A 25,742-nucleotide genomic window follows, 5' to 3' on the forward strand; every position below is an offset into this window, starting at 1 on the left:
GAGGCGGGTTTCCATGAAAAGTGACACGTTTTTGTACGTTATTTCAGCTTGATTGTGTAGGATTTGTACTTTTAACGGAGGCCTTTAAAATTAACGTCGAATACAAAAAAGTGTTCTGTTAATCAGAAGTCTTCAAACGCTGGCCCTATTCCCGGGAGTAGTTTTGGCACAAGGAGCGCGCTTATTCTTACCGTCATAATCCACTTTAGTAACTCACATGTGAAGGATATCGTACTTCGCCTGTGAAGTAAAAAAAAAGTTAAGTTATTAATGCAGGTGCTACATAAACATGTTTATTGGTAAAACTAGCATGTTTAGAGATTTCTGTATGAAATTGGGAATATTTACACTGTGACAACTGAGAAGTGAAAGGAAGGAATCTTTCAGATGTTGTGAAAGTTAGATATTTGGAGACCTAAGTGTTAAGATACTGTTGCTTGATGGCTGCACACACCCCTCCTTTTCCGGTACACACACCTCTGTCAGACACATGGTTTTCCTGTCTATTTTTTAAGAGGTAGAGTCTTTTATCCCATTTATTTACCTAGACTGGCCTCATGACAGGTTTTGACCGAAAGAATGTGGAGTAAATGACATTTGTGACAATCTCTCCTAGCTTCCTCTTCTCCTGTAGAATGTAGTGTCTCTGTGAGGGAGTGGGGGATTGCCTCGTGAAGGCTGAGACCACGTGGGGTTGAGAGGAGACCTTTTTCCAGTTGAGGTCCTGCTGGATGAACCGGCTGGTTGAACAGCCGCATGAATAACGTCAGATGAGACAAGCAAAAGAGCTTTTCAGCTGAGCCTGGCCCCCCAAAATTGTAAGTAAACATAGTGCTGTTTTAGGCCAGTCACTTCTGGGGTTCTTTGTTACACAGTGATAGATAACTAACACAATTACTCGAAATGCCAGCACGCAGGGTTAAGTCTAGTAAAACGATGAAGAATTCATAATCTTGCTCTTTGTTTCTCTAAAAAGCCCTGTTTAACTGGCTTTCTGTTTTTGATCAACAGTTGTATGACACTACATAGTTCTGAAAGGTCAGCGTTACTGACCTACAACTGGCTGTTCCTAAGGCATTTTATATCTTAGCCGGCTTCCCTATACAGCTCCTGTTACCTCCCTGTGTTTATCACACCTCTCATTCCAGGCTGGCTTCCCCTCTTTACAGACTGAAAGTCTGAAGGGTCTGTCTGTCATTTGTCCATCTCTGAGTTCTCGGCACAGCACCTTCCCCATGTGCTGTTCAGTGGGCGATCATTGATTGACCGGGTACATCTTTGTTGTCCTTCTGCCAGGGTCTATGGTCTTTGCTGGCAGGCAACTCATTCTCTGACTCCAGGATCCAGATAACTCCCTGGTCCATGGCAGGTAATCAATACGTGCTCAGGATTGATTGATGCCTTTTGCTTATTTCTCTAATCTCTGTCAAGGGAAAGCAGAGGCAAGTTATATATAAAAATAAATGATTTTACTTTTGTGAGAGCCAAAAAAGTGCAGTGTGAATCTATCACCTTCAGTGAATTCCTGGCTCAGACATCTGCATGTTAAATGGTGAAGTAACAGGCGGTGCTCAGCGACTTCTGCAGGGAGAAGGGAGCATCATTTCAGGAACAGACAGTAGAAGTTACCCTTTCCGATCTCCAGTTCATGCATGTATTTAAAAGGGAAACATGCAATGCAAGTGGGCTCCATCACACGGAAGTGAGTTTCCTGCTTTTGCCGTCAGTGCCTGACAGTTCATGTTTTTCTTAACACTCAGTATCCCTTCTGTCCCTTACTAGAATAGGGGACTTTAAGGAGAGGACCTCCACTGTGATGGTGGCATGGACTGGAAGGATTCTGAGGGACATGTGGGAACAAATGGCCTCTGAAAGTGAGCAGAAGCACTGCCAAGGAGTAGGGAAGAGCCGTCAGGGTTCTTGGGTTCTAGACATTGTCCTCTTGTGCTCAAAAAAAAATCCATCAGGCCTTCTTGGATATTCCCTATTAGATTCTTTAAAGTGACAAAACAGCTCTCTGTTTTGAGGGAGAAAGGAGAGTGATGATATGTGACCTACGGACTGCCCACAGATTCATTAAAGGTCATACAGTGCATGCAGTTGAACCTTCGGGGCTGATGAAAAAGATGGTGGTGGTAGAAATTTAGAAAGGGTCTAGAAGGACATGCTCTCTACAAGGGGTTGCATGTTCTAGTGACCACCCAAAGAGCTGGGAGTCATACAGATGATTCATGAGGATCAGGCCTGTGAAGGAGGGTCCTGGGAAACCAAGCCAGCTCTGAAGATGCAAAAGCATTCCTTTTACAAGGGAAGTGTGACCCTAGGGCTAAGTGGAACACGTTTAGACCTCACTTAGACTGAGATCCAGATGTCGGAATTAGGAAAATTACAAGTTTGCTGAATGTTCCTTTTTCAACATGTGCTGAGGGGGTAAACATCGTGTGCAGAGATTTTTGGAAAATACAATTTGATGACCCCAGCATGCAGGGAGTAGACCAGAATTCCTCATCTCACAGATGTTTGCTTTTGGCATATTAAAAACAGCCCTTCCAAACTTTATTTATTTAGTTTGTTCTCACCTTTTGGCTATTGTAAATAGTGTTGCTATTAACATTTATATAAAAGTTTTATTTACACACCTGTTTGGCATATATACCTAGGAGTAGAACTGTAGTAATTCTAAGTTTAAATATTTTAGGAACCATCAGACTGTTTTCCATACTGACTGTGCCATTTTCCATTCTCACTAGCATTGGACAAAGGGTTTTGATTTCTCCACATCCTTGCCAACAGGTGATAGGTTTCATTGTTTTGATTCTATCCCTCTTAGTGGGTGGGAAGTGGTGCCTCATTATGGTTTTGATTTGCATTTCCGCAATGAATAATGACGTGGAGCATCCTTCCATGTGCTTGTTGGCCATTTGTACGTCTTCTTTGGAGCAGTGTCCATTCAGGTGCTTCGCGCTTTGCAGAGTTGAGTTGTGCATAGCTTGGTGCCTCTGTCCGTGTCCTTTGTGTGAGTGGGACCGGGCAGCGCTTTGTGTGACTTGTCCTGGGCTCCTTTTGCATGGTGGTACGTCCGGGCGCTCATCAGTGTGAACGCAGGTAGTGCTGGGGCGTTTATGCTAGCTGCTGTATCGTGTTCCCCTGCACACTCACAGTCCACTCTCTCTTTTGCTTTTGATGGGCAGTTCGTAGTGCCCAGCTCTTGGCTGTTCCACATCACACCACAGTAACGCTTCTAACTCGTCTTACGGTGAGCATTGCTATACATGTCTGTTGGTGCTGGCGGCTGTGGAAGGATTGACTGGCAGCAGTTTAAACCACAAAGCAGTTAGTCTGAGTGATCTGGAGCCTTGGACACAGCTGTTCTCCTGGGTTATTATTTCTAAGAGTAGTTTCCTTAAGGGACGGACTTAGAACGTGTGTTAGCAAGCACCTTTCTCCAGCTGACAGTGTGTTGATACATAGCTGTCTGCACCTCCAGGTTATAGGGTTTCTTTTTTTTTTAATAGAAGTATTGTTGATTTTCAATATTAATTAGTTTCATGTGTACAATATTGTGACTCAGTAGTTTTATAAGATTATCCTCCATTTAAAGTTGTTATTATATAATTTTGGCTATATTCCATGTGCTGTACAACATATCCTTGTAGCTTATTTATTTTACACGTAGCAGTTTGTCCCTTAATCCCCTGCCCCATCTTGCCCCTCTCCCCTTCTCTCCCCCCACTGGTAACCACTAGTTTATTCTCTATATCTGTGTCTATTTCTGTTTTGTTATGTTCACCATTTGCTTAACTTTTTAAGATCTCACATACAAGTGATAACATACAGTATCTGTCTTTCTCTGTCTGACTTACTTTACTAAGCATAATATCCTTCGGTTTCGTCTATGTTGTTGTCAGTGGCAAAATGTTCTTTTTAACGACTGAGTAGTATTCCACTGTGTAAATAAACCACGCCTTCTTTATCTAGTCATCTGTTGATGGACACTTAGGTTGCTTCCATATCTTAGCTGTTGTAAATAATGCTGCATGAACATTGGGGTGCGTGTATCTTTTTGAATTAGTGTTTTTGATTTCTTTGAAGATATACCCAGCAGTGGAATTACTAGATACCTGGTAGCTCCATTTTTAGTTTTTTTAAAGAACTTCATACTGTTCTCTATTGTGCCTCCACTAATTTACACTCGCACCAACAGTGTATTAGAGTTTCCTTTTCTCCACGTCCTCACCAGCCAGGTAACAGGGTTTCTTAAGGCCAAAAACAAATTCTGACTTTCCTTTGTTCCTCTGTTACAAACTGGATTGTTCCTCCTGTAGAGTTAAAAGATGCAGCGGAGGCTTATGGACTAGATAATTATGGATTATTAATAAAAATAAAAGCTCTGCCCTCAATAAATACCTAAAGACTTGCTGAGACACAGTGTTTCCTTCCTTTTCTGCTTGTCCCGAGGACTGTTGACTCTGTAATTTCCTAGACGCCTGTGTGGACTGTCTTAGGTGCCGCTAGCCGGCACCTTTAACCCCAGCTCCAGGGGGAGATCAGAGTGCAGACTCCCTGCACTCCCCTCCCAGGCACGCCTTTACACTGACGCTACACATTTGTGTCTATTGTTCTGTAGCGCTTTGAAAATACCTCATTAGCTATCTCGTAGCATCTCAGTAGCAGCCAAAATTCTTAAGGAACACACCTGTGAGCAAGTTTAATCTAGAACTGGTTGGTGTTACTACTCATTGCAAAGAGGGAGGATGCACACGACGGGGAACCCTAGATGCCTCAGTAGGAGGGTGTTAGCACACAGCTACACAGGGCTTGGGCTTTGACTGGGGGGTTGGGGGCGGGCCTGACAATGATGGCTCACTTTAGATGGGATGCTGAAAGCCAGGGCAATCGTGTGACTCATCTCTCGATAAATCTTAACTGTAGGAGGGAGGATTATAGCCAGAATAAAGCCATTACTGGAAACAAAGTAGATGTCGCTCATTTTAACCAAGAGAATAGAGTGTGTGGCATTTTGGGGTGGGGCTGTGGCACAGTGACCTGTTTTCTGTACTTAGAATGCAGAATGCAGTGATGAATTGCCTTCAGCTTGTCTCACTTTATCACGGTCTCAGAGTAGTCTTGCTTTGCACTGGTGTTCTGTGATATCTCTTGACGTTTATGTCCAGGCTCACTTCTGGGTATCAGCAGGGCTGCTTTTAGTTTGTTTTTGTTTTTCCCCTCTCACAATAAAAAAGAAGTATGGCAGAAACTTTCATTTTCTGTTGGAAGGCATCATTGTAGAATTTTAGAAATCAATGAAGAAATATAGATCTTCTAGCCAAACCCACTCAGTGTATGAAGGAGAAACAGATGAACAGAGTAAGTGCATTGTTGGCTCAAATGTATTTTCTAAGATTTTCTTAATCCCCTACTCCCAAATTTTGTATTTGTGAAATCTTGATATAGTAAAAAATCATAAATGTTAAAACCACCCGTAAGACTTCAGTTCACCCATCCTTTAAACAGTGCCTCAGCCTGGGCCTGCAGACTCCTTCTGCGTAGGGTTTAAGCCTCTGTCAGCACCTCTCCCCAGCTCTGTTCAGTAGGAAACCAGTGAAGTGATACTGGAGTGTAATGAAATGAAACAAAGAAAAACCACAAAAATTGTATATAAAGTCTGGTCATAATTTGAATATGATATGTTTTAATAAATAAGAATTTAACCACTGCTAAACTATCCATATGCTAAGGGCAAAAAAATGTTACCCTAATGAAAAGAACGTAGACATGATAGCCTGTGAAACCTAGTGGGATAAAGTTAAAAAATAGAGTACTTCTCCGGGGCTATCAGGCAGCACCTTGTTCAGGTCTGTGATGTACAGTATTTGCTCATGTTACCATTCCTTTGTGTGCTGATAGATCATGTCATGTCACATCGTGCATTGAATCGTGGATCATATATAGCATATCATACAGCACATCATATACAGTATCATGAACTGTTTCATTTGATGGTCATGCATCTGAGAGCAAGTTGCATGATTTTCACACTTTCTCAGTCTTCACTGACCCAGCTTCACCTTGACAAGCACAGCTGACCTCCCACTGTGCCCTCCCCGAGATCGGAGTGCGTGAGCTAATGACAGCCCTACTGAAGATCACTGGGTAATGCAGACAGTGTGCAAGAATCGGCCAGTCGACTCTTCATTTAGTCTGTTCTCTATGTCTACTGATATGTCCAAGTGATTGATTTCTGCATCAGAACTCAAATACTTCTCCTTCTCAACTTGCCCTTCACACATCATCGTCCAACAGCAAGTGCTGACAGCTAGATGCTGCCTTCGCTAAAGCTTGTTTATTGATCACACTCCCCTCCTCTCAGCTTCCGGCCCCTGCGCTGGGAGACGGTGTTTCCCGTCTGCCCACGCTAAGGCTGGATCACGGCGGATGCGTGGCCTGCTGGCTGGGGCTCCTCAGCATGCCAGTTTGTGAGCATGATCAATGGTGTGCACCCTAGGAATATTGATCGGATGTTTAAGTTTGTCCAATATTTTTACTCCCCTGCTTCCTAGTCAAGTCACTATATCCATAAATTTAACTTAATGAGTCCATTTTTCTTTTCTTTCTCCAGAACTGTTTACCTGGCCCAAAACATCTTCCAGTGGGTTTTCCATATGTAAAACCTGTTTTTTTTTTTAATTACTAAATAAAACTACTGCCTCCAAATTTTGCCTTGAAAGCAGCAGGATACTTCCAACAATCTCATGTAAATGCAAACCACTGCATTTATTTCTTAATTGAAGTACAGTCAGTTACAGTGTGTCAATTTCTGGTGTACAGCACAGTGTCCCGGTCATGCATATACATACATGTATTCGTTTTCATATTTTTTATTGAAGATTATTACAAGATATTGAACATTGTTCCCTGTGCTATACAGAAGAAACTTTTAAAATCTATTTTTATGTATAGTGGCTAACATTTGTTAGTCTCAAACCCCCAAATTTATCCCTTCCCACCCCTTTTCCCCAGTAACCATAAGATTGTTTACTATATCTGTGAGTCTGTTTCTGTTTTGTAGAGGAGTTCATAGTGTCCGTTTTTTTTTTTAATATTCCACATATGAGTGATATCATATGGTATTTTTCTTTGTGGCTTACTTCATTTAGAATGATGATCTCCAGGTCCATCCATGTGCTGCAAATGGCATTATTTTATTCTTTTTTATGGCTGAATAGTATTCCATTGTATAAATGTACCACATGATCCAGCAATCCCACTTCTGGCTATATATCTGGAGGGAACTCTGAGAAAGATAATGCACCCCAGTGTTCATAGCAGCACTATATACAATAGCCAAGACATGGAAGCAACCTAAATGTCCATTGACAGATGACTGGATAAAGAAGTTGCAGTATATTTATACAGTGGAATGCTACTCAGCCATAAAATAGAATTTAGTTTTATTTTGAAAACATGATAGAAATACTGGCGTAAACGTCTAAAAAAGAAAGTACCGCTTTCATGATTGTGAGATGTTGTAGAGCATCTATAGGGAAGTGGGCTACTTAGTTAGTAAATAACTGGACATCAGAGGACGCCCGTGGTCACTTTGCATAGCTCCATGGTTCAGGAACGTAAGAGAGCAAATTTCAAAAAATTAATAGCTATTTTTGTGAAATACTTTATAGCCTGAATATATTTTTTCTTAATTTAAAAAAAGAATCAGAATATACATGTCTATATATGAGTAAATGAATTGCCTTGCTGTGCACCTGAAACTAACATTGTAAGTCAACTACACTCCAGTAAACAGTAAAATAACGTAAACACGCCCACAGAGCCCTCGCGTCAGCTCCGTTGTCTCTTGTGAAGGAGCCCGGACGCCGTCGCCCCAGAGAGTGGCCTCAGAGACGTAACCAGACGTATCCTTGACGTCTGTTCATGGTCTAGGTGTTACCACGTCAAGGGCAACAGACATTTTACGACCAGTGAGGAACATGTAGTCTCAACTAAGTGCACAATTTGGGAAGCATTAGGCAGACAATGGGACCTCTGTTATTATTATAATAGAAATTCTGATTAAATATATGCTTTTCAAAAACAGGTGTTAAAATGCCAAGTCCCACGTAATTTGAGGTAATACATATTTCAAGAACCAGTGAAGCAACGTATTTCCTAAAATTTCAAAATTGTTTTAAGCAGCGTATCGTTTTATAGCCCTGTAATAATAAATGCATAATAAATATGAATTTCCTGAGTCTTGGAAAATGTGCATTTCTTAGAATTGTGTAATATGTGACTCCTCCTAAGTGGTTCAGAAGTGTAAGCTATCATTGCTGAGCATTACGGTTTTTTTCGTATTCTAGAGACATGCAGACAGGCATCTGGCTGCACTGCCACATTTGAAAAGGAGAAAAATAAACGTCATTTAATATTAAGCAGTAAGTACAAGTACGCTAGGGGATGTAGCAGAAATATTGCAAAAACCTGTCTCATCTGTGAGAAAGCCTCATGTGTTGGACAATTGCATCACTTAGAAGTCGAGCAAACCTCTCAAGTCGGACACCAGCTGTTCTGTGCAGCGAGAACGCGCTGCCTGCACGGCTGGCGAGCAGGTGGCAGGTGCCTCTCGGCTGCTTCCTTCCGCCCTGGATCCCACTTGCTGCGGGGAGGCAAGGGAAGGCAAGGGAAGAAGTCACTTGGAGTACAGCGACTTATTCGCAACAAAATTAAAAAATGGGAGCCCCTGATGCCGTTTGACTGGCAGTCCCTGGGGCTGGGGAGACGCTTCCCCTCATGAGAGGCGGACAGAGTTTTACTCCTTTTCAGAGTTTGTCATTCTTTAAACTGTGAGTCAGAGCTCGAGCTGATGAAACCCTGTGACAGGTTTTGCAGGTTTCCATGCGGAAGAGCAGCGGTTTCTGGGGAAGGCTGCTGTGGGAGGTGCCTGCGTGAGGCCGGTGTGCTCTGCGGGAGGGCTCTGTGTGCGGACCCTCGTTTCTGCTGTGGTCGGCTTATGACGTTGTGTGCGTTTCTGGTATGTAGCATTGTGATTCGGTTACACGTACATATGTACATGCATATGTGTGTGCCTTTTCATGTTCTTTTTCACTATAGGCCATTTCAAGGTATTGAATATATATAGTTCTGTGTGTTATACAATAGGACCGTGTTATTTATCTATTTTATATATAGTAGTTTGTATCTGCAAATCCTGAACTGAGGGGTTGTCTCCGTGTGGGTCTCTGTCAGGGGTCTCTGTGTGGGGACTCCTAGTGCGGGGCCTCCACTGCTGGCCTTACCGCACCTTATGCAGGACAAGGGCAGAGGGACTTGCCCCTTCCTGTTTCTTGCTGTTCTAACAGTGTCCCCTCCATGTGGCTTCTCCCCGCAGGAGCCTTGGGGTCCCCCCACCCCAGCACTCACCGGTCGCTGGCCCTGAGAGGACGCAGCGGCAGCCAGGCTCAGGGTCCCCACTCTGTGCCCTCCTCCCCTGAGCTCCCGAGGGCGGTCTGTTGGCCCGAGTCCCAGCCCCTCCCACAGGTCCTGAGCCCACCCTGCAGGATGGGGCCCAAGGCAGGACCTGGCTCCAGGGAGAAACCGCAGGCCTGTGCCTGCTCGCGCCTCCGCCCCGGGTCCCGGTCCCATGAGTTGGGGTCTTGACGGGCGTGGGGGCAGGGCCATCCCTGCTGTCACCTGGATGAGGGGCCCCTCCTGGAGCAGGACTGGCCCTTGTGGGAGTGACTATGACACGAAGCACCGATCACTCTGGAGCATTGCTCCCCTTCTCCCAGCTTCCGTGTGGCCGGGCCGGGGAGGAAAGCCGGACGGCACCCCAGTCCCCACAGGTCACTTCCGCCCGCTGTGTGACAGATCCTGTCTGCTGGCCTCTTCCCGCTCCGGGCTCTGGGTCAGCAAGGCTGAGAGCCAGGTGAGACTTGCTAGGACCCCGGGACAGTCTCTGGGCCATTTAAGTCCCGTCTGTCCCCTGGGAGCCTCCTTGGACCCCATGTGTAGGTGAAGGCCGCAGACCGCCAGTCTGTCCCGAGCTCCCCGTCCTGTGAAAGCTTAGTACACACTCTGTGGAGAAGTGAGCCTTCTTGCTGGAGGCTTTGCTGCCTCTGTGAGCCTGGCCCTCCGAGCAGGAGCTGCAGGTGGCTGCCCTCTGGGTTTGGGGAGCTGGAGGAGGGTGGACCCTCCGGGGAGAGCCCCCGGGCCCCGTCTTCTCCGCTCTGGGCCTGTAGACGGTGGTGGGATGCGGGCGCCCTGTGCCACCTGCCTCCTCCCCATGAACCGCCCCCGCCACAGGGTGCCCAGTGTCCCACCGTCAGACGGTGAGGTGACTGCACAGAGTCACAGGCCGGGGGGGAGGTGGGCGCTGTGGGCCGGGCTGCCCCCTCCTCTGGGGCAGGCTGGACAGGCCCTCGGAGGTCTTGGGGCTCCCGCCGCACATGCCCAGAGCTGGGGCAGCCGCGTTCCAGATCCCGAGAAAGGCAGAGGGGGGGCCGCTCCGGGCCCATCTCAACCCAGCTTCATGGGGAGGGGAGGGCTCAGGGCAGGTGTCACCTCTTCCCACCAAGACGTGGCGGGGGTGGGGGGCAAGGTTTCTCCCAGCTCTGGACGCGGGGCCAGCGCTGCCCCCAATCCGCTTCCTTAATCTGCCATGTGAACTTGTCTCTGACACTTGCTGGAGACTGAGGGGAATTTCAGCCTCTGCAAAACCCTCCCCTCCAGCCGCACAAGTTCAAGGTAGAGAGCACGTGGGGGGGAGTAAGGCTGAGCCAGATCGTGGGAAAGGGGAGATCTTCTGGCTTTGTTCTCCGAGACAGGCCCTGGATGCTTTCATTTGTTTCTGTAATGCTGGTAGTTGCGGGACTTAAAGGAGCAACTGGGGTGAGGGTGAGAATTCCACGCTGGGGTCAACCTCCCTCCATGGCCCCGTCGTCCCTTCTGGAAGCCAAAGCAAGCACTTGGCTCCCCTTCCCTTCTCCCCAGCAGGACACTAGACAGACGCCACACCGGTCATGGGAAAAAAACATGTATTTGGGGGAACAATAAAAGTTGTGGTTGGAAGGAGCCATTAGCACACAGAGGATGTGCTAACATGATAAGGAACAGATTTTCTTTGAATGTACTTAATATTTTCTTGGGCAAAATCTATCCTACGAGGAAAGAAACGAGGATCATGTTTTGATAGACAAGAAGGAGCACATTTCTGAGGACAGCATTTTGGGTTGAGGGGCAGGTGGCCTGAGGCACCTGCCACCCTTGGTCCATGCTGGCAAGGTCTGCCTGGCTCCCTGATTGGGAAGGCACACTTGCCACCCCAGTCTCTGGTCTGCCTGGTCTTGTCGAGATAGCTGTGGTCCTTGTGGCTGGCTTGGTGACTGTAGTCCATATCTCTCCTTACTCTTCTCTGTTCTGAGGAGCAGAGAACCCCATCGTAGTGGGAATGTCCACGTCCTTGGACCTGGACTGGTTCTTTGTGCTGACTTACCTCCAAGGCATGGAGTCCCAACTTGTCCACCAGGATCTGTCCAACAGCCTTGGCGACTGTCCGAGCATCAACAGTCGCGCTGTTCGTAACAAATCTGCCTTTGTTGGGCTCCTGGCGCTGAGCAGTGTTAGATGCAGGCTTGCTTTTTTGAAGGAAAACTTCCGTTTCTTTGCGTTTTTTCTTGGGAGTAAGGCACTGATGAAAGTGCCTCATCCTTTTACTGAAGTGGCCTTCTGGTGAGATGTGCCCCTGCCCTGGCTGGAGGTGTTTCCTGCCGAGGGACTCTCCAGCTCCCCTGGCCGGGGGAGGAAGGCTCCGCCCACTGGCTTGGGGGGCTCTCAGGCCTGAAGACCTTTCTTCGTGCTCTCCCGGTTTGCTTCCCCAGTCCTGCTCCTCAGCCGGGGCAGGCACCTCACTCTGGGCCTCTGCTTCTTCATCCTCTTCTGGTTGGAGCCTCTTAAAGGCCCTCCAGTCCTCATCTTCCCCTGGTCTGAGCCGTGCACAGACCGCTCCCTCATCAGACGAGGCCATCTGGCCCCTACACGGGTCCTTAACTTTTGGTTTCCCGGGTCCCTGTGGTCCTTGGATGCTCTTCGGTTCTTCATACTCTCCGGGTTGGAGTCTCCTAATGGCCCTCCGCTCGTTAGTTGGAGCAGGCACCTCACTTTGGCTCTTATATGGGTCCCTAAGTTTGGGTTTTCTGGATTGTTGCTGTCCCTGGCTACCCTGTCCACTTGTTTTGAGGCCATATAGCGCCTGGAAAGCTGGTGCCCCCCCACTAGCATGTGCCCCTAGGGGACTGGACGGGAACCTACAAGAAGCCAAGATGTCTGCCACAAGGAGCACATCAGTGTGAGGGCCCTGAAGGAGCACTTGAGAGGCAGAGTCTTGGAGGAGCGTGCCCGTGGCATGGTCCTGAAGGAGGTTATCAGTGTGAGAATCTGGACGGAGATCACCAGTGGCATGGCCTTGAGGCTGATTCTTTGATTCCACTTTGCTTCCGAGCTCAAACTCACTAGCCTGTGTTTTAAGGCGTGGCTTCTTTGGATCTTGGCCAGCTGACTTTGTTGGTGGTGACAAGCTCTTACAAGTAGCTGGAAACCCTGATCTCTTCCGATCCACGTCAGAGGCTTGGGATTTGGCCAGCATACTGGGTCCCGATGTGACTTCCCAAGCAGGATCCTCCTCCACCTGCGTTGCCTCCAAGGCCTGTCTGGCCCTTGAAGATTGGGACTGTAAGTCCCTCTCCAGGATGGAGGCACTCTGGCAGGGATCTCGTGTGGCCCAACCCCAGCTCTCTCCCCTTGGCTTATTCCTGGTCACTGTTGAGCTTGAACTGGCCTCTGTGTTGCTTTCCTTGGCCGCCAGGGCAGTCCCCCTCTGCCAGGTTCTGCCCATGAGGCTGCGTGTGAGTGTCTGAGACGGTGGCCCGCCCTCCTGACGAGGGGCCTCGGAGGGCGCCTGGCTGTCCCTAGGTGGGATCTTCCCCAGGGGCCTCTCAGTCTCCCTGCACACAGGGGAGGGGGCAGGGAGGGGACTCATCAGGGTGAGACGTGACTCTCCTGTTGTCACTTTCTCTCCCAGATAGGGCTGAGGTTTTCCCAGAAGTGTGGTGAAGCTGTCTTTCGGGTGTGCCCCAGACTGCCAGGTGGCTGAGGGGGCGAAGGTGGACCTTGGGAGGGACAAGGGTTGAGCCTCATATAGCTTAAGGTTAATGGGCTCGAAGTCCTGGGGAGGCAGGCCCCACCTGTGCCTTACTCGGTATCTTATGATATGTGCTCCCAGCATCTGTTGAATGCTTGGACTGAGGAAGGAAAGCTGATGGAAGGTGTTTACGCAGGGTTCCCAGTGCTTCAAGAATGCACGGTTTCTCCTTTCCTGGTGAATGTGGGACTCAGAAGAACCATGGCTGGCCACAAGCCAGGACTGGTGCATGCTCACAGGAATCAAACCCTGGTTAATCTGCCCCAACTTCCTGCCCAAATGGGCTCTCAAGACTTTTTCTAGGTGTTTTTTATCTGGGCCCCTGGATAAGTAACTTCCTATGTTACTCTTCAAAGGCCTCATCAAGCATCTTTCTGACTCCTTTGCAGAGCTAATTTCTAGAAACTGCACAGGGAACCTGGCCCTGGAGCGATCTTTCGAGATCCTCCTCAGACACGGCTTTAGACCCTTGCTGAAGTCCTTTCCTGGTTGGAACTCTGTCTGAGTCTGCCTGTGGGATCCTCTGTGGCACCTGGACCCTGTCTTGTGTGGTTTCAGGCTTTTGCCTACAAATGTAGGGGGCGGCCAGGGTTCCTGCTTGCCCTGTGTCTGGTAAGTCCCTGAGGACTGGCCCTGAGGTGAACTCAGTTCCAGAGTCAGTTGGATCCTGCAGGGCAGGCGACTCCGGAGTTGACCTTTGTTGAGCCTCTTTGGAAGATGTTGATACTGGAGATTAGGGCTGATTGAGCCCCCGTGAAGAAAGGAAACTGACCTCTGGGCCGGGGAGGCCCCTCTCGCCTGGGGAAGGTTGGGAATGAAGACTCCCTGAGGTCTTCTGACGCCTGAGGGTGGAGGCCTCCCGCTTTGCTGCTGCTGCTGCTGCAGCGGCTGGCATTCCCGATGCTGAGTTTCAGGTGGGATAAAAGATTGTGCCTGTTTCTGGAATGTAGGGCAAGATGGCCCGTAGGTCCTCATCTGGGGTGAAGAGGAAGGTTCGAATAGGAGAGAAATTGGGAGGTAGGACTGGGCCTGGATCTCAGCCTGAGGAGCCAGGGGTGGGGGCTGGGACTGAGGCAAGTTTTGAGTGAAAAGCTGGGATTGGGTCCCCAGGCCGGGCAAGAGTGGGGCCTGAGAAAGACTTAAAGGTATACTGGGTTGAATGGAAATGGGAAAGCCATTAGAGGCTCCGTTGAATAAAACAGAGGGTGCCTTCAGTTGAGAAGAACTGGAAACGAGGGCTGAAGCCACCAGGGACTCACTGTGCAAAGAGGGGAGGCCCCAGAAGAGCTGGCTGTATTTCTGCTCTAAGTGGTCCCTCAGGACCTCCGGGCGGGAGAGTTGCCGAGGACCCGACAGCTGCTCTGGCTTGTCTTTCACGTTCCAGAAAGACCGAGGGGCCGCGGGGTTCTGCTCCTCGCCCCCTGACCACCACGTACGCCCTCGAGGGCTCAGATGGTAGTCAGAGCTCACTTGTTCTGCTGATGACCCACCCTTTTCTTTCTCCTTCCAGGCCTTAAGTTTTACTCTCTTGGCGGTTAGCATCTCCAGTAGCTTCTGGATGTCCGGGTTGACAAATGAGGGGCTACCAATCTCTACCTGCTTATTTGTGGGGCCTCCCCAGAAGTGGGCCTTTGCTGGGTGCTCTTGCTGGAACTTTGATGAGGTGGGAAAGAACAAGGCCTTGGTGGTCTCCCACCAGCTGGAGAGGAACGAAATGGGACAGCTTATGCGCCCAAGACTCAAGATGGCTGGGATGGTAGACGACAAAAAGGAGTTACGGGGGCTCTTTGGGATGGTACCCAGTGGGGTTGTCTCCAGATTGGGCTGGTCTTAAGGGTCTGCTGACAGGGTGGAGACCTGGGTCAGAGGAGCAGGGGAAGCCAATAGGCTCATGGCAGGAGCAGCCTCTTTTGCAGACTCCCTGCACGGCTGCTGGGCTCCAGCAGGCTCTGCTTTGCACACCTTGTCAGGGGGCTCTTGGCGGGATTGCTGTTGAAAGCCGCCCTTGTCAGGGGACCTCCCCAGGTGGCTGCGGGAGACAGGAGGCACAAGCTGCAGCCAGGAGCTGGCAGGCCCAGGACAGCTGGGCAGGCCAGGTGGGGGTGGGCATCTGCGGCCCTTGGCCCTCCATGGCCCCCACACTGACTTCACAATGCTCCTGCTGTCCCCCCTCCCCCAGGGCTTTAGCCATCCCGTATCCCCAGGGCTCCCCCTCCCAGGTCAGCCCCAAGCTGCCTGCAGCCCTGGGGTCACCCCACAGGCTCCGGGAGGAAGGAGAACCCGGGAGAGGAGGGGAAATTACCTTTGCAGAAGTAAAACCAGGTCCCGAACCTCTTCCAGCTCCTCCTGACAGTCTCTGCAAGCTGGAAATCAGGAGGCTGGGTCACGGGGTGAAGGTGGGAGCCTAGGGGCCTCGCAGGAGGCCGAGTGCCATGTCCCTCTCTAGGGGACATCACTGGGAGGCTGCAGCCCACGCACCAGCGCCCAAGGCTGCCTGGTCCCTGACAGAGATGGAGAAAGCTCACGAATGGATTTATCATTTTCAAAGCGCCTCCACATCCATCCCCCCCTCCCCGCGGCCCTGACAACCCCCTGTGGGGCTACAGGGCAGGGGTCACCTCACGGAGGAATCCGAGCAAAGTTAAGCAGCACAGTTACACCTGGAGGTCCCACCTCCCCGCCCGGGCCCCGCTGGTCCCCTGCGGCCCGCACGCCCGCGGCCCACACCCCTTCCCAGGCCCCTCACAGCTTCGTTCCGAGCGCGGCATCTGGAAAGTATGTGGGTTCTGCTCTCCTTCCAGGAGCCGCCCTGAGGGTTCGGCTTCTGAGGGACAGACTCTGCCACCGGCGTCCTCGTCCTCGGAGACCGCGGAGCTGGGTCCTCAGGGCCCGGGGTGGGGGCTGGCTCTCGGGCACACGGGGCTGAACAGAGCTTACCTTTCAGAGCTCTGTTTTTCTTCCAAGTCCTGCCCCTGCCCTTCGGCGGATGCTGAGAGACAAGGGGGAGCAAGGGGCTGGGACCCGGCTCTCACTCCGCCCTCCCCCGACAGGCGTCAGACCCGCGTCCACGCACAGCACAGCTTTCTGCATCTAACGGGGCTCTGTGGGTTTTCTCCCCTTCCACTGTCTTTTAAAGTGGATGAAAGTATTTTCTGTTTTCCTTCACTGGAGAACGTGAAGACGGATTTTCTACGCGAGGCCCACCCTGGATGTCTTCCGTCACTGCTCCTCTGCTCAGGAAACACGCACTCAGACCTGCAGGCGCATCTGGGCTCCGTCAGGTGGGCCCTGCTTCCCGAGGCCAGGGCCCCCCTGCAGCCCCAGTCGGAGGCTCTGGGGGCCTCAGCACTGCCCTCAGATCAGCCCTGACCGGGGAAAGTCTCGTCCCAGACACCTGTTCACGGCCGGTGAGCCGGGGCTCAGGGGCCTGACCTCTGGCTGAGTCTGAACTCCCAGCATCCAGCCCTCAGCCCCTGGTCACTGTCCCAAGTCTGGGACTTGCCCTGGAGCCCTCTACCCTCCCTGGACGACTGGCCTGAGCTCTCTGGCTGGAAATCCCGGTGCCCAGTCCAGCCCCTGCCCAGCCCGGCTGGTCCCTGAGGGCCGCTGTCCTGTTGTTCCCCGAGAATAGGTGTCCTAGTCTTTCCCACCTCAGGGGGCGCTCTCCTCGACTCAGAAAGGTGGAAATAATGACAGGATAAAGGAGAGAGAATCAGGTGCTTTTGGGTCCGAGCCAAGCGTTCCTTACCTTCCTGAAGTTTCCGTGCTTCCTAGGAGGTGGTGCGGGTGGACCACCCTGGAAGTAGGAGATAATTAGGAAGAAGAGCCCCAGTCCGCACAGGGCGCCCAAGATGATGTCAGGCACCCGAAACGTGCAGCTGGAGCTCAGCCAGGTATCAAAAGTGCTTTTCAGAGAAAAGAGATAATTCTCCATCATCTGAACCACACTGCTGCCCTTAGGCCACTGAGCACAGCGGGTGTACGTGAGAACTAAAGTCCTAGGCCCGCATCACAGCTGTGGTCTGGTCACAAAGGGCTCCTGAGGCTGGGGAGGGAGCTGGACCACACCCCAACCTGCCAGCCAGGCGGTTTCACTCATCCATCCTATTCTGAGCCAGCCAATACCACCTTCTCGCCCTGAGACAGGTAATAGCCAGCTTTCTTTTAATTCCACCTGGAACCCAGATAACAATGGATTCCTTCAAGATCTCTAATTGAATTCCATTAATAGCTCTTAAAAAACCTGGAGTTGTCCCTGGAATTTTGATTAATTCTTGGGGATTTTTACTCAGGATGACCTTGTCTGTAACTCCAAATTTTCCACATATTATGTTTATGCCTAGCATCAATGCAGACATAGAACTTAAACTTCTTTCATATTTCTTGAGCCTTGTGACTTTTGAAAACTTTCAAAAGTTTAAAAAAGTTTCAGCTCATCTTCACTATATTGAGCCACAGGGAATTAAAACTTAATAAGCATTCAAAATGTATAGAGCTAAAGAATTATAAAGCAAATTGAAATAGTTAAGCCTGAAAAGTATATTTTTCATAAATTTCTAATATCTTTGCTTCTGAGTCTTGGAAACTAATAATAGCATTTTAAATTTATAAGATTATTTTAATAGAAAAAATAGACAAGAATACAATTATTTTAATTATAATATTTCTAATAGTAGGGTTAGAAGGGGGGTGTCCTATTGTGGTGAACAACACAGCATGTTAGATTTCTTTTTGATCATTTTTTACAAGGTTAAATAAATTATTATTTAAAATTCATAAACTCACATATTGTTTTGTTTCAAGGTAAATTAAAACCTTCTCCTAGTCTTGAAGCATTGGCCTCTCATAGGAGATGAAACTTGCTCTTCAACCCTGCCTTCGCTCTCGGTTTTCTCTCAAATCTCTGTGATTGTCCAAATGGCCTGCTATATTTTTAATAATTCTCAACAGTTGAGGGTATGCCAAGACCTGTTGAGGCGGGAAGCCCCATAAAAAGACCAGAAGGACCCCCAGGCAAGGCCACTACTCTCCTGCCAGCACCATCCGGTTCCCTGGCCCAGCGGCTCTATCTCACTGTTTGCCTCTGAAACGGCTTACTTCTAGGAAAATGGAACTTACCCCTAAAATTCTATTGGTTCCCTAAACTAACTCCTGATTGGTCCATTTGTAGTACATCATTTGCATGGAGCTCACTCCTGATTGGTTATTTTGCTCACTCCTGATTGGTCCATTTCCCTCACTCCTGATCGGTCCACTTCTCTTACTCCTGATTGGTCCATTTCTACAAAGCTTGTTCCTAATTACTCACCGTTATTATACCTTATTTGCATATGATGTTACAAAATTTTGCAAAGTCTTGATTGGCAGCCTATAAAAGCCTGTGTAAACCTACAGATGGGGTCCAGAGCTTGGAGTGTTAACTCCTCTGGGCCTGCTGGCGTAATAAATAAACCTGAGTTCTCCAACCCTCCGAGTGCTGCTTGGTCTCTCGCCCGGATGCACAACTGAGCTGTAACATGAAGCTCTAACACGTTTTTCTGCAACACTCAGTGCCCACAGGGGAGAATCTCAGTCAGCACCTAGACTTAGGCTGCTTAGAAACTTGACCTCCAGGCAGTAGCATTTAAAGAATGCAGATGTGTCCAATCCTGTGGGACTGTCTGCACATGCTCTGCTGGCCACCAGTGCCACGGAGCTGGAGGCGTCTTGCCAGCAGCAGTCAAAATTCAAGGCTCCAGAAAAATGTGTGAGCTCGTTTTCGGGAGACACTGTCCAGCTGTACTGAGGCAGAGGGAGAATGCCGATATGGCTTCCAGCGACCTACGTTCCCTGAGATCAGCTCTGTAGACCCTTAAGTGTGTGCCAAGCTTGAAGCCTCTCCCTCAGGCTGAAGCTCCTGGACCAGCAAATAAGCCTCTTTCAGAGAAAGACTGGGGAGGTCATTTAGTCTGCTGTCTGGGCAATGCCCTGGGGGTGGCAGCCTGCCGAAAAGTGTCTCTCTGATTGAGACCCAGAAATGCAAGCCCCACCTTGTCTCCAGAGCCAGGTGATCAAGGGCTAAGGTCAATCATAGGGGCCCTCCATGCCTATGTGACTGACCCCCAACCAAAACCCTGGACGTCACGGCTTGGTGAGCTTTCCTGACTGACATTGTTTTGCACACGCTGTTACATCATTTGCTGGGAGAGCTAAGCACTGTCTGTACAGTCCCACTAGGAGAGACAACTGGAAGATTCCATCTGGCCTCATGCATCTTTTTCTTTGGTTCTGATCTGTATCCCTTTGTTGTCATAAACCATAACTATGCATGTAACAGCTTTTCTGGGTCCCATGACCTAGTCCCAGTGAATCATGGAACCTGAGGGTGGTCTTGGGAACCCCAGAGCACCCATTTTGGTTAACATGTCTGCTTATTAACTAGATGCCAGAAACTACCCATCACATAGCAGTGGTCTGCGTGCATTCATCCCTGCAAGAAGGCAGCCTTGTAGCTTTAACACGTTTTTGTTTCCAAGACAGACAAGAAAGGTTCATCTTTGACTCCTTTATACTCCATCAGTCAACAGTGAACAGATAATCCCGAAGGGCTCAACCTGGCTAAAAGTTCCAGGCAGGGAAAACAAGGATTATTTTTCTCACCAGAAATAAGATTCTTTTGGGCCACAGAGGGGTGCTCAGAGGACAAGAGGAAGCATCACAAAGGGGTGGGAAGTCTCCATCTGGGCCCTAGATAAATGAATTGTTTTGCTGTAAATAGACTGTAAATACACACCACAAATTTCTCCTTCAAAGGAGCAAGTTTTTTTTTTAATTCTCACACAAGTAGAAATATCTTCCTTGTTTTAAGTTCAAAACATTTGGGTAATTTATGCCAGGTTCATCCTTCTCAGCTTTGTTTTCATTTTCTCTTCTGGCAAAGTTTATGGTGTAAGGGTGATCATCCTCTTCTTGTCATGCAAATTACTTCAGCTCCCACAGTGGGAAGAAACAGCACCATGAGGAGGCTCCCTACCCACCCCCCCAACTCAACTCCTTTTCTGCCCAAAGCTCTGCCTCCTCCCCTCACACCACCTATTTAATCTTCCCTCTGGCTGAGAATCTTCTCTGCTCCTCTCACACTCTCCAGATAAGAATGCTGAGTGCCAGCATTTAAAGGGAAATAATTTGGAAGGAACTAGCAGAGCCAGAGACCAGTTCCCTCTGCGTCAGCATCTCAGTTCCCAAGACCTCTTGGCTGCAGAAGGGCGTTCCTGACGCTCACTCTACAGTGGGTCCTCCCAGCTCCTTACCACCCTGGCTGTTTTCTTCTCTTTACAGTCCTTGTCACTAACTACAATTGTCTTTTTCATTTCTGTCTTTTTTTTCCTCTTTTTTTTTTGTTTTGTTGATTGAAGTATAGTCAGTTAATGTGTGTCAATTTCTGCTGTGCAGCATCGTGTCCTAGTCATGCATAGATACGTGTACATAGATTTGTTTTCTTATCTTTTTGCATTAAAGGTTATTATAAGATATTGAATAATTCCCTGTGCTATACAGAAGAAATTTATTTTTTAATTTATTTTTATATATAGTTGTTAACATCTGCAAATCTCAAACTCCCAAATTTATCCCTTCCCACCCCCTTTCCCCCGGTAACCATAAGACTGTTTACTGTCTGTGAGTCCATTTCTGTTTTGTAGATGAGTTCATAGTGTCCTTTTTTTTTTTCTTTTTAGATTCCACATATGAATGATATCATGTGGTATTTTTCTTCTCCCTCTGGCTTACTTCGCTCAGAATGACAATCCCCAGGTCCATCCAGGCCGCTGCAAATGGCATTATTTCATTTTGTGTTTTTATCACCGAGTAGTATTCCATTGTATAAATATACCACAACTTCTTTATCCAGAAACAGAAAAAAAAACACCATACAATATCACTTATGCGTGGAATCTACAAAAATGACACAAATGAACTTATTTACAAAATAGAAAGAGACTCAGACATAGAAAACAAGCTCATGGTCACCAGGGGATAACCTGGGAGTTTGAGATTTGCAGATACTAGCTAATATATATACAATAGATAATGAAACATTTTTCTTCTGTAGAGCACAGGGAACTATAGTCAATATTTGTGGTAACCTATAATAAAAAAGAATATGAAGTGAATATATGTGTGTACATGTATGACTGAAACATTGTGCTGTACACCAGAAACTGACACATTGTAAACTGACTATACTCCAATAAAAATAGTGGAAACAATTGAACATAGTTAAAAAAAAAAAAAGGCAAAAAACGACCAAAAGTTATTCTCATAGAAGGATAAAGAAGGGAAGAGAAAAACAAATTTGGAGTACAGCTTTGTGTGCCAGAGCAATCTCTGTTCCCAAACCTTAAAGATCCCAAAGTGGCTTTCAGTTTGGGAGCAGCACTTTGTTGCTGCCTCCCCACCGCCCTGTTTACAAGATAAATTGAAGAAAATCACGTCTGACAGTTTCCAAATCTAAAACACAAAACACAGACCTGTGATCGTCAGTATACGGCACTTGCTTCCTCTTGGCTAGAGATCTGCAGCAGTAAACGCAGCTGTTGGACCGTGGCCGGTCCCCCGGCTGCACGCTGACTGCCGCAGGCAGCAGTGCCTAGTCTCCGGCGGGCAGATAACTCAGGTGCTTGGAGTCAGTAACCACACCTGGACAGGAGATGGATCAGACCAGACCTCGCACTTGTGGATAAGCCTTTATTAAAGCGAGGAAGAGGACGTCCAAGTGTATTTAAATTCAGACCACTCACTCTGGAGGGTAGCAAGCATTGAGCTAGTCGTGGGACACATAGAAAGCTGCTTTTTCAGGAGATAAAAATGCGGGGAAAAGTGACATTTTGAGATATAGAGCTGTCTTTACAGAAGTTTAGATACGACTTCCATGTTTGCAGTATTTTCTTTGTTTAGTCATAAACATGGATCTCAAGTGTTTACGTATAACATGTATCTTTTTCTAGGAAAAGCGTGAAGCTTCTGTGTGGCAGAGCGCAGGCATTAGAATTTGGAGCTGGTGTGACAACCTGTTCCTCACACGCCTCGTAATGACACTGATGCTCAGGCAGATGGGCATCTTCCCCATCAGCGACTGAGCAGAGACCAGATCACAGCCCCTGACTCTTGGTCCACGTGTTTTTCTGTTTCTTTTACCTCATCTCAAACATTATAGTGCCCGTGCTGATAGAACACTTGCTGTGCTGTCTGTGGTGAAAGCTGGGTGTGATAAATGCTTTACTTGGAAGTGCTCACTGGACAGTCTAGGTTGTCACACTGAGAGCTTTTAGTGCCTCTGTATCATCTATCCAAATTCAGGAGAGTAAATTGAGGATCCGCCCAAAACTCTGAGTCGGAGAAACATACATCCCAGACTATAGAACATTTCATGAAATAGACAAAAAAGTCCAAACAATTCCATGTTTCTCCCAGGCTTGAGATGAAATGCCACCGAAGAGCCTAAATTCCTTAATATTTATGTTGGTGTCTAGAATATAGTTTAGGCTCCAACAAAAATACTTTTGTAAATAAAGCTAGTTCAGTGATCGGAAGGATTTTTATTGTCTTGCTTTTCACTACATGGAGTTCTTTTTGTAAATCTGCATCCTTTTAGCTCACTGTGATTAATTAGTTGTATCCAGTTTGCCTTACTACCCAAGACTATCATTAACAGCAAGTTGGACACAGTGGATGCTATAATATTGAATTTTTTTAATCATCAGATTGGCCAAACAGAACATGAGGCTGGTGAAAATGCTATTCACGTATATGCTGGCAAAGTGTGAACGGTTGTCATCTACTCCCGAATATTCCAAAAGCAACTATCAAATTTTAAAATAGGCTTATGTATATGTTTTTAGAGCACTGGAAATGTTTGGGACCCAGAAAAAAAAATCATCAACAGAACGAAAAAGCAGACTACCAAATGGGAGAACATATTTGCAAATCATGTATCTGATAAGGAGTTAATGTCCAAAACATATAAAGAGCTCACACAACTCAATAGCATAAAAAACAACCAGATTAAAAAATGGCAGGGGATCGGAATTTTTCCAAAGGAGACACACAGATGGCCAATGTGTACATGGAAAGGTGCTTGGCGTTATTAATTATCTGGGAAATGCAAATCAAAATCACAGTGAGATATCACCTCACATCTGTTAGAATGACTCTTATCAAAAACAGAAAAAAAAAAAAAGAGGGGGAGGGCATAGCCCAGTGGTAGAGTGTGTACTTAGCATACACAAGGTCCTGGGATCAAGCCCCAGTACCTCTGTTTAAATAAATAAATAAATAAATAAATAAATAAATAAATAAATAAATAAATAAATAAATAAAACAAACCTAATTACTCCACCAAAAAATTTTTTTAAATTAAAAAACAGAAATAACAAACATTGGTGGGGATGTGGAGAAAAGCGAACCCTTGTGCACTTGAGGATGCAAGTTTGTGAGAATGTAAAGTGGTGCAGCCACTGTAGAAAGCAATATGAAGGTTTCCCGCCAAATTAAAAATAGAACTACCATATGGTCCAGCAATTCCACTTCTGGGTACTCAGCCAAAGGAAAACACTAACTTGACAATATATATGAACCCTCATGTTCATTACAGCATTATTTGCAACAGACCAGGTTTAGAAACAACAAAAGCATTCATTGAAGGTTGGATTAAAAAAAAAAGTATATATTAATGGAACATTACTCACCCATAAAAAGGAATTTAAAAAAGAATGAAATACTGCCATTTGCTGCAACGTGGATGGATCTAGAGAATATTATGCTTAGTGAAGTAAGACAAAGAAAGACAAATGTTATATGATATCACTTGTATGTGGAACCTATATCTATGCGATATCACCTCATACTCCTATCACTCACTACAGTATGAATATGAGTCAGGCACTGAAACCATCCACGGGTTGATAAATTACAGTCCACAGCATAATCGTTTGTGGCCAGGGTTAATGCCTCAGCCTAGTTTGGGGTTCTAATCCATTCATACCCTGGCTGTCTTGAGTGGATTGCAGATGTGACCCCTGGGCTACCCATGATCCCGCATCTGTAACTCCTCAGTCTGATGTCCTAAACTCCTCACCTGGCTGGAGTCCTCAGCCCAGATCATGTATGTTGACCTGGAGAAGCAATTTCTGAATTCAGAGAACAAGCAGAGTCATGAAAGTACTCAGAAAACTTCCACAGATGCATCACATCCGTATGATGCTTCTGTGCTTCCTCAAACAGTCCCTGGAAGGTGGGACTGTTCATCAGTTAACAATGATTCAGCCTCTGGTGCATCACGCTCGTGTCACTAAGATCTGCTCCTTCTTCCTCTGAAACTTTGCTAAAGAAAACAAACAAATCCACACACAGCCAGATAGAATATTCCAAACTAATCTCAGATAAATAAGAATGGATTTCATTGGGGTTGGATTTGGGCCACACCTGCTTCTCAAGTCTTGTTGTCATTGCTGAAGTTGGAATGTGACCCTCTTCTTGATCCCCAAGACATTTGTCTTTCCCCTGCTCTTCTTTTCTGTGGCTTGACTTGTTTTATGATTACTGGTGTATGAATGAAATTGTGAGCTTGCTGAGAGCCAACGCGTGTGTCCAACTTTGCCCCACACCTCCCTTTTTTCTTCCATCTTCTTTTGATAAGTGCTGTTCATGCTGCCGGTTGACAAATGATTGCTGAACTGAGTTGCAATGACTTCAACTACATGATAGTAATTTGGGGTCCCCAAGACTACCCCCCAGGTTTGATCATTTGCCAGAAAAACTCAGAGAACTCAGCATATAGTTTTACTCATATGAATACAGCTGTGATTTATTACCTCTAAGGGATTCAAAGCAAGATCACCAAAGGGAAAAGGTGCAAATGGTGAATTCTGGAGGAAAGTAGCCCCAAGCTTCCAAGAGTCCTCTTCCAATGGAGTCACACAGCACACAGCAGCGAGCTGCGACAACACGTGCAAAATATGACCAACTCAGGAAGCCAGCCTGACTCGAGGAGTCCAAGATTTTTACCAGGGGTTAGTCACATTGGCACCTTCTGCCCAGCATGTCCTGAAAGTCCACACTCTGGGAAGAGAAGCAGTTGATCTGTGTAAACATGTTGCCTGTACAAAATGGCAGTGTGAGCCACTCCCATTCTCATCAGAGTAGTGGGAACTCTCCCAAAATCCAAGTTGCCAGACTCCAGATGAGGATTGCCCTTGTGAGCAAGACTTTCTGAGAATAGCCACCAGGCTGGCTGTGTTAACCCTTTTCTGCACATTCCTCAGTCACTTTCATGTTTATAGTATCTTGCACATTCATTCAAGTTTCAGCCCATTATTAGATGATCTCTTACACTGTGTTGTGTGTGGGAGACAAAAATGTAAACAAGCAAACAAAAATGCCAAACTCTGTTTATCAAAGCACTCACTGTCCAGGGAAGAGATTCGCAAAGAAAGGAACAGATACCATACCTTGTAGTCAGGGCTAATACTGTTGATACATGGAGAGCGGCTGGTTGAATGAATGTTTGAAGCAG

General features: G+C 47.3%; 2 protein-coding genes across 3 annotated transcripts in view; one reads left to right on the forward strand and one right to left on the reverse strand.

Moving 5' to 3' along the window:
* The window catches only part of LOC102541868 (uncharacterized), a 108,199-nt gene that overhangs the window by 67,780 nt on the left and 14,677 nt on the right, over positions 1–25,742 (forward strand). The window lies entirely within an intron of this gene.
* On the reverse strand, positions 11,014–17,339 carry LOC140690763 (spermatogenesis-associated protein 31E1-like). 2 transcript variants are annotated; one of them, XM_072952686.1, is made up of 4 exons: positions 16,941–17,339; positions 16,130–16,181; positions 15,495–15,555; positions 11,014–15,221 (listed from the first exon to the last, which is right to left on the reverse strand). In XM_072952686.1, the coding sequence occupies exon 4, from the start codon at positions 14,732–14,734 to the stop codon at positions 11,072–11,074; it is 3,663 nt and encodes a 1,220-aa protein (XP_072808787.1). In that variant the 5' UTR covers positions 14,735–15,221; positions 15,495–15,555; positions 16,130–16,181; positions 16,941–17,339; the 3' UTR covers positions 11,014–11,071. The 2 variants fall into 2 exon arrangements, with proteins under 2 accessions (XP_072808787.1, XP_072808788.1); XM_072952687.1 differs by lacking the exons at positions 16,130–16,181; positions 16,941–17,339 and having other exon boundaries at positions 15,495–15,782.

The sequence above is a fragment of the Vicugna pacos genome, chromosome 31, assembly GCF_048564905.1.
Source record: "Vicugna pacos chromosome 31, VicPac4, whole genome shotgun sequence".
Taxonomy (NCBI): domain Eukaryota; kingdom Metazoa; phylum Chordata; class Mammalia; order Artiodactyla; family Camelidae; genus Vicugna; species Vicugna pacos.

Excerpts from the sequence above, each read along its gene's own strand:
- LOC140690763 (XM_072952686.1), bottom strand. The coding sequence starts at position 14,734 with ATGCTAACCGCCAAGAGAGTAAAACTTAAGGCCTGGAAGGAGAAAGAA.